Source organism: Mustelus asterias, unplaced genomic scaffold, assembly GCF_964213995.1.
Source record: "Mustelus asterias unplaced genomic scaffold, sMusAst1.hap1.1 HAP1_SCAFFOLD_94, whole genome shotgun sequence".
Classification (NCBI taxonomy): Eukaryota; Metazoa; Chordata; class Chondrichthyes; order Carcharhiniformes; family Triakidae; genus Mustelus; species Mustelus asterias.
This window is the reverse complement of record NW_027590142.1, coordinates 5,373-15,264: the sequence shown is the minus strand read 5'-3', so window position 1 is coordinate 15,264 and position 9,892 is coordinate 5,373. Positions and strand designations below refer to the sequence as shown.

At 43.7% G+C, this 9,892-nt stretch overlaps 1 protein-coding gene across 1 annotated transcript; it reads left to right on the top strand.

Moving 5' to 3' along the window:
* Positions 1-6,954: 6,954 nt before the first annotated feature.
* On the top strand, positions 6,955-9,637 carry LOC144484154 (uncharacterized). The gene is made up of 2 exons (XM_078202697.1): positions 6,955-7,093; positions 8,191-9,637. The coding sequence occupies exon 2, from the start codon at positions 8,415-8,417 to the stop codon at positions 9,252-9,254; it is 840 nt and encodes a 279-aa protein (XP_078058823.1). The 5' UTR covers positions 6,955-7,093; positions 8,191-8,414; the 3' UTR covers positions 9,255-9,637.
* Positions 9,638-9,892: the final 255 nt, after the last annotated feature.

The window sequence follows — 9,892 nt, the reverse complement described above, 5'->3', positions numbered from 1 at the left end:
GGAGCTGTGAAGCAGCAGTGCTAACCACTGTGCTACCGTGCTACCCCAGGTTACATTCCCGACCAAGGAGAAAACAAGGTCTGGCCTTGGCACTGTCACTTCTTGACAAAAAGATCAGAAGCAAAGTATTTTGTGAGCTGGATGTCCATCAGTTGGATACTGATGAAGGTTTGAATCTTTTATAAAGATTCATTGAGATTTACAAGATAGATGATCTATTGGTTGCCTGTGAAGCATAATTGGACTTTGACAGGTTTCGTGTGAGGGTGAAAGCATCTTTAGTGTGTCTGGATATCGCAACAAAAGACAGGATTGGAACAGCACTAATAGGTGATTGAACCCCAGCAATGACTGGGGAACTATTAACAGGTGTTTCAGGTCTGAATGAAAACATCATCGTGTGATAAACTTTCACAGTGAGACACAACACAGAGAATTCTGAGGCTGAACACAATGATGATGGTTATCACTCTGAAGGAATTGGAATATCAGAAGGAATTTGGTCCAGTGATGAGTGTGTTAGTCACAGACTCAGTCACCTGTTCTGTGTTTGATACATTCAAGTATATGAGTTAGGAGCAAGCACTGGCCACTCAGCCCCTCGAGTCTGCTCTGTCGTTCAGTAAGATAATGGCTGATCTGATTGTAACCTCAACCCCACATTCCCACTTACCCCGTTAACCTTTCACTCCCTTGTTAATCAAGAATCTATCTCGCTCTGCCTTCAAAATATTCAATGGTGATTCTTACAGCAACTTTTGAGGAAGAGTTCCAGGAACTGTCAACCCTCTGGGGAAAAAAAAGTTTCCTCATCTCTGCTTTAAATGAACTTATTTTAAACAGTTACCCCTTGTTCTGGATTCTCCTACTAGAGGAAACATGCCCTCCACATCCACCCTGTCAAAATGCCTCAGGATCTTATATGTTTCAGTTAAGTTGCCTCTTACTGTTCTAAACTCCAGGGGACAAAACCCTCACCTGTCTAACCTTGCCTCATTCCACAGTGGCTGCACCTCAACAGTGTGTGGATCAGATTGAAGATGTTACCAAGATTCACCTCATGGTGAAGAGTGACACAAGGCTAAGGAGTATGAAAGGTTTCCAGTTGGTGATATCAATAGATTGAAGCCACTAAAGAGAGTGTTGATTCCATGTAAAGTAGCTGGAGTCAGCACTCCAGGACTGGTGTAGTCTGGTGTGTCTGACAGTGAACCTGCTCAGTTTAATGTTGAGTGAACCTTTCATGAAAAAGGCACAAATGCAACTGGACATGGAACAAGGAATGATTGTTTTATTTGGAAAGTCAGTAGATCTGCAGTTTACTCAATCAGGACATTATCGTATCCTCTTAACAAAACCTGATGTTTCTAATCATAGGGTTTGAGAAGGATTCGTGACATCAGGCGAAGAGAATCAGAAAAAAATTACAAATTGTCTTAAAGCTGCACAAACAATTTGCTCGTCCTATCGAACAAAGATTAAAAATCCTGCGACAAGATGCAGGGCTGGTTGGTGAAGAGTATACGAGACTCAGAACAGATTAGTACAAAGTATCGGACAAAGCGATTACATCCTTCCCTTGGCTCATGAAGAAGTTGCTGTGCATCTAAAGGTATGAGACAAAGACAGAATTATTTTAATTCTACATTTTATCGATATGGTAACCCAACTTAGTCTTTCTCCAATAATACATGGTAAGGACAAAAGGGTGATTCTAGAACAAGTCACTGAGAAGTGGACAGGGACTGGACCTGGGGCACCAGCTAGGTTTCTGACTGATAATGGAGGGGAATTTGTTAATGATGAGTTTGGAGACGTGTGTTAAAACATGAACATTCTGGTCAGGAACACGGCAGCTGAAAGTCCTTTCAGTGATGGTCTCTGTGAAAGGAATCACACGGTGATCGATGAAATGCTGCAGAAAATCTCAGCTGATCAGCCAAACTGCAAGTTGATACCTGCACTGGCCTGGACGGTTCATGTAAAGAATTCACTTCAGGTGGTTGGAGAGTATAATCCCTGTTAATTGGTTTGGGAGAAATCCCAAATTACCCTCTGTGCCGGGTGATAAACCTGCTTTCGAAGGGACGACAATTAGTACAATTTTTATTCATTTATTATCGAATTGTTTCACTAAAATAATTGTTCGAGCTAAGAAATTGTGGATCCGAGAAGAGCGGTGTCTTATAATGTAATACTTTGTACAAAATAAAGACCATCATACATTTCTTCTACGATTTGTTTTGAAATATTGTTGTGTGAGTTGTTACAATTTGGGTTGGAAACATTAACGTTTCAAGAGAAATGTAAACACCCAGCGATTAACTGGAAAAATTACATCAGAAGATTCCAGGTTTTTAATCAAAAACAAACTTTCCTTCATATAAAATAGAAATATTAATAATCAGCATGACCAATTATATTTTGTGAAGATTTATGCTGTAAACTCAGTTCTAATTTTCGACCCCTCTTTAGCTCCGAAGCGTCACGTGGACTCAAAACATGAATCCTATTTTCACTCACCACAGATGCTGTCAGACCTGAGTTTTTGCAGTATTTTTCAGCTTTTGTTTGTAGTTTTTACCCTCCTCCCTGCGCGCGCGCACGCACACGCACAAGTTCCCTTATATTTAACAATTTACAAACATAGAAACTAGAGGCAGGAATAGGTCATTTGGCCCTTTGAACCTGCTCCATTTATCGTGACCATGGCTGATCATCGAATTCAGTATCCTGATCCCCCCCTGTCTCCCATATCCCTTGACCCTTTTAGACCCAAGAGTTTTATCTAATTTCTTCTTCAAGGTTCATTCACTTCTGTTCCTGGAACCATCCCAAAGGAATGTCAAAGCTCTCCAAGATTCACTTCAATTCTCCTCACTTTTTCAGCTATTCTCCAAGGTTTTATGGGGATCCTTCCATTAGCTTTCAAATAAGTAACTTTCCTTTAAGACCTCAAAACTGTGGCCTCCCCAGTTCAAGCATGGGCTTCACTGCCTTCTCCCTGAGGGATTTAAACATTGGGAACACCCCTGATTCCTTATGACCCTCTCGGCTCCTGCTCCCATAGCTGGTTCACAGCTCCTGGTCCCACAGTTGACGGTTTCCAAGCTAACTGCAGACTGCCTGCTTTCTGTGAGAAACACCCAGAATTCCAATCAAGGCTCGACCCTGAATCACTTATCCCCATGGTAACAGAGACCAATTGGGATGTCCAATAGATGTTTAAAATAATTAACTTGCAATTTCAAAACCAAACATGTGACCCTGAGGTCTGCCTGATGAGTTCACCTCTGTAACAAAGGCAGGACGATAAGTGTCAGACCCAATGGCCCTGATTTTACCGGCACGCCCGCCCCAAATTCAGGTGGACAAGGCTCACAGAATGGAATTCTCCATTGCCCTCGGGCACCATCCTACGAGCCTCGGGCAGGCCGGTAAAATTCCGGCCAATGTCTCCAGGTCTCCTGCTAAAAGAGGCTGAGCCCAGCCCCCTTTTTACAGCATTAGCTGCTGTACTCTGCTCAATAAGAGCTTAAATGTCCCAAATCTTGCGTTAATTGTGCTACTTCCAGCTGATTTTCACAGTAGAAAATGTGATTTTCAGCATCTACAATAATCAAATACCCCGTGGCTGTTTTTTTCGATATCAAATTACTTGCAATCTTTTTGAATGAACATGTCAAAACTGAGGGAATTCCCTCTGTGTATTTAATTAGAAATGTCTCACTGTGACTCAAAGAGGAAGAGTCCAGCTGCCCTTTTACAGTTCTTATCCTTCCAGCTGTGACTCCTCAAATCAACATGGGCCACACCTTGTGATTGCGAATTCTCTTAGGGTGTTTTTACCAGATTCTCAACCCAGATTTTTCATTTTTTAAAAACTAATTCTCAAGCTCAAAGTTAATTTGTAAAACAGGAAAGATTAGATAGACACAAACCTCTTCCTCAGGAAGAAATGAAAATGTATCACCATCTGAATATCCTATTTAGAAGATTACAATTTGCTGTACATATTAATAACAGCCATGATCATATTGAATGGCGGAGCAGCTCAAAGAGCTTCAGCCCACTGGAAGCTAAATCCTGAGACTGGTCAGTCCCGCAGAAAGAAACCGTCCGACCGTCCCACTTTGGGGAGGCGATGGCCTGGTGGAACAATCGCTAGACTATTAATCCAGAAACTCAGCTAATGTTCTGGGGACATGGGTTCGAATCCCACCACGGCAGATGGTGGAATTTGACCTCAATAAAAAAATCTGGAATTGAGAATCTACTGATGACCATGAAACCGCTGTTGATTGTCGGAAAAACCCATCTGGTTCATTAACGTTCTTTAGGGAAGGAAATTTGTCGTCCTCACCTAGTTTGGCCGACATGTGACTCCAGAGCCACAGCAATGTGACTGACACTCAACTACCCTCTCGAGAGCAACTAGGGATGGGCAATAAATGCTGACCAGCGACACCCATGTCCCACACTGAATAAACATAAAACTGTCAGAGTGAACATGGTTCAGTTCTGGATGTGAATAACAGCAGCAATAACAGCAGAATCCAGTCCCTGTAATCATTTGTGAGCTCACTGGTATCTGAACAGATTGGATAACTGAGTGAATACCATCCTGCACAGACCCAGTGAATGGCCTCTCCCCAGCATGAAGACACTGGTGTGTCAGAAGGTTGGATGAATCAATGAATGCTTTCTCATTCAGCTGAACAGCCTCTCCCTGTTGTGAACTCGCTAGTGTGTTTGCAAGTGAGATAATCGATTAAATCTCATCTCACACTCGAGACAGCTGAATGGCCTCTCCCCTGTGTGAACTCGCTCGTGTCTCAGCAGGTCAGATGGAGTAGCGAAAGCTTTCCCACACTCAGAGCAGGTGAACGGTCTCTCCCTGGTGTGAACTCGCTGGTGTATCTGTAGGTTGTAGGAGAGAGAGAATCTCTTTCCACATTCAGAGCAGGTGAATGGCCTCTCCCCAGTGTGAACTCGCTGGTGTGTCTGCAACTGATAACCGACTGAAACTCATCACACACTTGGAGCAGGTAAATGGCCTCTCCCCACTGTGAATTCGCTGGTGTATCCGGAGGTTGGAGGAGCGAGAGAATCCCTTTCCACACTGCAAACAGATGAACGGCCTCTCCCCTGTGTGAACTCGCTGGTGTGTCATTACATCGGATGAATTCGTAAATCCCTTTGCACACTTAGTGCAGGTGAATGGTCTCTCCCCAGTGTGACTGCGCCGATGAATTTCCAGCTCCGACGGGAATCTGAATCCCTTTCCACAGTGTCCACATTTTCTCCATGGTGCCAGTGTCCTTGTATCTCTCCAGGTTTGCTGATCAGTTGCGGTTGGTGTGTGTGTGTGTGTGTGTGTTACACCAATGTTTAAGATCTTTTGAAGCAGATAGAAGAGAGAAACATTTCTCCTGGACTCAAATGCCGATGATATCCTGGTCCCAATAATCGAACAATTCTGTTAATTCTTCACTTGATGTTTCCTTTGAGATTTCAATCTGTCAATCCTCCCCTCCATTATCCTGTAAAAGGAATTGATAAAAGTCATCACCGTCAGTACTGGATAGAAATTCAGAACAGATAATTTTGAATATAACTGGACTAAAAACATGTGGTATACAGTGCCGCATTTCTTAATTAGAGAGGTGATAGGAAGGAGATTTGAGAAAACTATATTTACTCCAGATTTTAAAAGCAATCTTTCTGAATTGTAATGTCTCTTTGACTGGAACTATATAACGTAACGACATGCTGTATTACAAGAATAAAACAATGAATCTTATTACCGAAACATAAATATACCAAATATATGAACACAAGATATATCTCTGTTGTTACTAATCTAAAAAGTAAACAAATTTCAGAAAGTTCCAATGGAATACTGAAGGACAAGGTTTCACATTTTAAAAAATACTTTACAAATCAATTTAAAACCAGCATCACTAAATCATGCAAAGAAACATTATTTGAATGCACAAGATAAATTACACTTTAAAAAGCTCAGACAATAAAAACAGGTTCCACAAAATCACAAACATTTCCCCCTCAGTATATTTAGCTCTAATTCCAGTTCCAGAGTCCCACAACTCTCTGTAATTCCCAGGGGGAGAAAGAAAGTGTTTTCCTCACAGATGTTGTCCAGAGGATGAAGTTTGAGTCTGTGGTGAAGTTTTAGTCTGTGTGTGAAGTTTGAGTCTGTGGTGAAGTTGGAGTCTGTGGTGAAGTTTGAGTCTGTGGTGAAGTTTGAGTCTGTGGTGAAGTTTGAGTCTGTGTGTGAAGTTTGAGTCTGTGTGTGAAGTTTGAGTCTGTGGTGAAGTTTGAGTCTGTGGTGAAGTTTGAGTCTGTGGTGAAGTTTGAGTCTGTGTGTGAAGTTTGAGTCTGTGTGTGAAGTTGGAGTCTGTGGTGAAGCTACAAACAGAAGCTGTTCTGTTTCAAATCAAACTGCGGGACTTGGAAGAAAATGATGGGAAGAGATTTTGCAAAGTCCCCTCCCCCACTCCCTCAGCGGGCAGCCCAGCACGCAGGCGCAGAGAGCGCTGCTGAGCCGAGCTGTCCGGAGCAGGCGCAGTGCGGCTGCCGCCAGCGGTCGCTCTCGATCTCTTTTTGGAGCAGCAGCCGCCGTAGAGAGAGGGGGGAGGGGGAGATCACCGAGCGGCTTCTCGCTCTGGCCGGAGCCGCCAGCCGGTTGCCCGGAAACCTTGGCTCGAGGAGGTGCAGAGGGAGGGGGAACAATAGGTGGGGTGGGGGCGGGACTCCCGTGTCCGCGCGCCCAGGCCTGCGCACTGGAACCCGAGGATGTCACTGCGGTGCAGACTGATTCCTATTGGCTGATATAGGCAGGCCTCCATTGACGTCACAAAGCAAAAGTTTGTTGATGATTTTCAGAGTGAAACTCCCTCCTCTGTGTAACATCTGGGAGGAAATCAATGTTTCCCCCTTTCCATTTCTTTTCTCATTCTGGGGGAAATTGGGCACTTGCAGCAACTGAAGGGAGAGGAAGTGAATTTAGGGAGGCTGCAGACTGGAACTATTACAGACGAACATCGGGCATTAGGAGCAGGACGAGACCCAGGTATATTTTTCTTTCTCTCTCAAAGATATTGACATCTTTTGACTCCCTCAGGATGTCGCACCTATTTATCTGGCTAATAGGATAGCCTCTTACCTAATGTTCACAATTAAAGGGGGAGTTTTCCCAGGAGAAGGCAGTTTAAATGAACAGTAAATTCGCTTGGGACAGAGATATGTTTAATGTAGTTATATGGTACGTGCTATGTTATTTATGATTCCCTATTTCTTGTCTTGATATATAAAAGGCACTGTGTCAACGTTACCTATTTCCACTGATGGAGACATTACAACATAGAAGGAATCCATTTGGCAACTCAAATCCATGCCAACCCTCTTTGGAGCAATTCAGCCAGTCCCATTCCCCCTCTATATTCCCATTCCCCTGAGTTTCACATCACAATGGAATGGATGAGAATTCCAGATGAGCTGAGACTGGGGTGGAGTCGGGCGATGTCACTGAGATGGAAATAGTGATGATGATCTGGATATGTGGCTGGAAGCTCATCTTTGGGTGAAATATTTCACCAGGATTGTGAACAGCCTGGTTCAGGTCAGACATGTTGCCAGGAAGAGGGATAGAGTTGTTGGCGAGGGAGTGGAGTTTGGAGAGGGGACTGAAGACAGTGGGTTCAGTCTTCCCAGTATTTATATGAAATAAATTTCTGTTCGTTTAGTACTGGAAGTCAGATAAGTCAGGATGGTGTGTGGGTTGGAGGAACTCGGAGGTGATGGTGTTTATATCCATCTGCTATCTTGGTCCTTCGAGTTGGTGGAGTTGAGGGTTTGTGAGATTCTGTCAAAGTTCTTGTCAAGTTGTAGATGTATAAAATCCCTTGCCTTCACCCCGGCCACTCCTACTTCTCTCTATCTCCTCCCAAAGTCTTGTGTAGACCCAGACCTTCTGGCAGGTTTCATTCCCTGAAGGATATCAGTGAACCAGCTGGGTTTGTATGACAATCCAGCAGCTTTCTTGGTTACCCTTTCCTCACCGCGGCCCCACAAATTAGCAGATGCATTCAGCTCAATTCCACAACCCACCTTTGTGTTTTTGTGGGTTCTTTCTCACTCACTTTTTTCTGTTTTAAATCAATTTCACAGGGTTTACAAGAAGAAGATTTGCAGTTGAGAAACTGAAACAAAACATGATATCAGAATCTGATGAGTCGGCCAATTTACTGTAACCTGAATATCATTGTATTTTGAAATTGGAAGAAAAAAGCACCGTTCACAGTGGAGAGAAACTGTACATGTGTTCTGTTTGTGGATAAGACTTCAACCAATCATCTGGCCTTTGGAAACATAATTGCAGTCACAACAGGGAGATGGCATGGAAGTGTGAGGATTGTGGGAAGGAATTCAATTACCCATCCCTGCTGGAAACTCATCGACGCAGTCACACTGGGGAGAGGCCATTCACTTGCTCTCAGTGTGGGAAGGGATTCACTCAGTTATCCAGCTTACATATACACCAGAGGACTCATGCTGAGGAGAGGCCGTTTACCTGCTCCCAATGTGGGAAGGGATTCAATCAGTCATCCAACCTAGCAATACACCAGCGTGTTCACACTGGGGTGAAACCGTTCACCTGCTCTGAATGTGGGAAGAGATTTTCTCACTCATCCACTCTGCTGATACACCAGCGAACTCACACTCAGGAGAGGCCATTCACTTGCTCCCAGTGTGGGAAGGGATTTGCTGACTCATCTACTTTATTGAAACACCAGCGAGTTCACACTGGGGAGAGGCCATTCACCTGTTCCCAGTGTGGAAAGGGATTTGCTCAGTCAGCCACCTTGTTCACACACCAGCGAATTCACACTGGGGAGAGGCCATTCACCTGCTCTGTGTGTGGGAAAGGATTCAGTCGGTCATCAACTCTGCTGACACACCAGCGAGTTCACACTGGGGAGAAACCATTCATCTGCTCTGTGTGTGGGAAAGGATTCAATCACTCATCCAACCGAGCAATACACCAGCGAATCCACACAGAGGAGAGGCCATTCATCTGCTCTGTGTGTGAGAAGGGATTCAATCAGACATCTAAACTAGCAATACATCAGCGGGTTCACACTGGGGAGAGGCCATTCACCTGCTTGCAGTGTGGGAAGGGATACGTTACCTCATCGAATCTTCTGACGCACCAGCGAATTCACAAGTTGTGATTGGATTTCAAATTAGGGAGAAACCATGAAAATGTGCAGACTGTGAGGAGAGTTTCAGTTACCCGTCAGAGCTGGAAGCACACCGGGGGGCTGTTTGAAGATGGAGGGTTTCTACAAGCTGCTCTAAGACTTGTCTTCTCTCTGAAACTTCAGGACAGTCTATACTCATTATAGCAAGTATATTTATGGTTTCTAACTGTAATTGAAGTGGGATCTACATCTCTGAGGAATGTTGCATATTTGGAACTGAAATTGTGCTAAATTAGAAATTAAAGTTGTTTCCTTTCACTTTTAAATATTGTTCAACTGTTAATAGTTAAGCTGCTTCATTTTTTGGAATTATATTTAAGCTGTTGTTAAATAAAGTTTGTTTTACCATGAAAGATTCCTAATTTGTCAGTGGAATTACTCCTGGAGTGAAGCATCCTATCCTCACATTTATGCCAAAATAGAAAACTTTGTTTGGATCTAATCTGGCTTCCGAACATAATTTATGGGTTCTGGTCCAGGACACTTTTGGAAGGGATTCACTCCATAATCTACCCTCCAACCACCCCCGCTTCACACTGGGGAGAGACCTTTTAAATGCCAAGACTGTGAGAACTGCTATAAAAGCTGTAGAGAACTGATGTCTCATC

Excerpts from the sequence above, each read along its gene's own strand:
- LOC144484154 (XM_078202697.1), top strand. The coding sequence starts at position 8,415 with ATGGCATGGAAGTGTGAGGATTGTGGGAAGGAATTCAATTACCCATCC.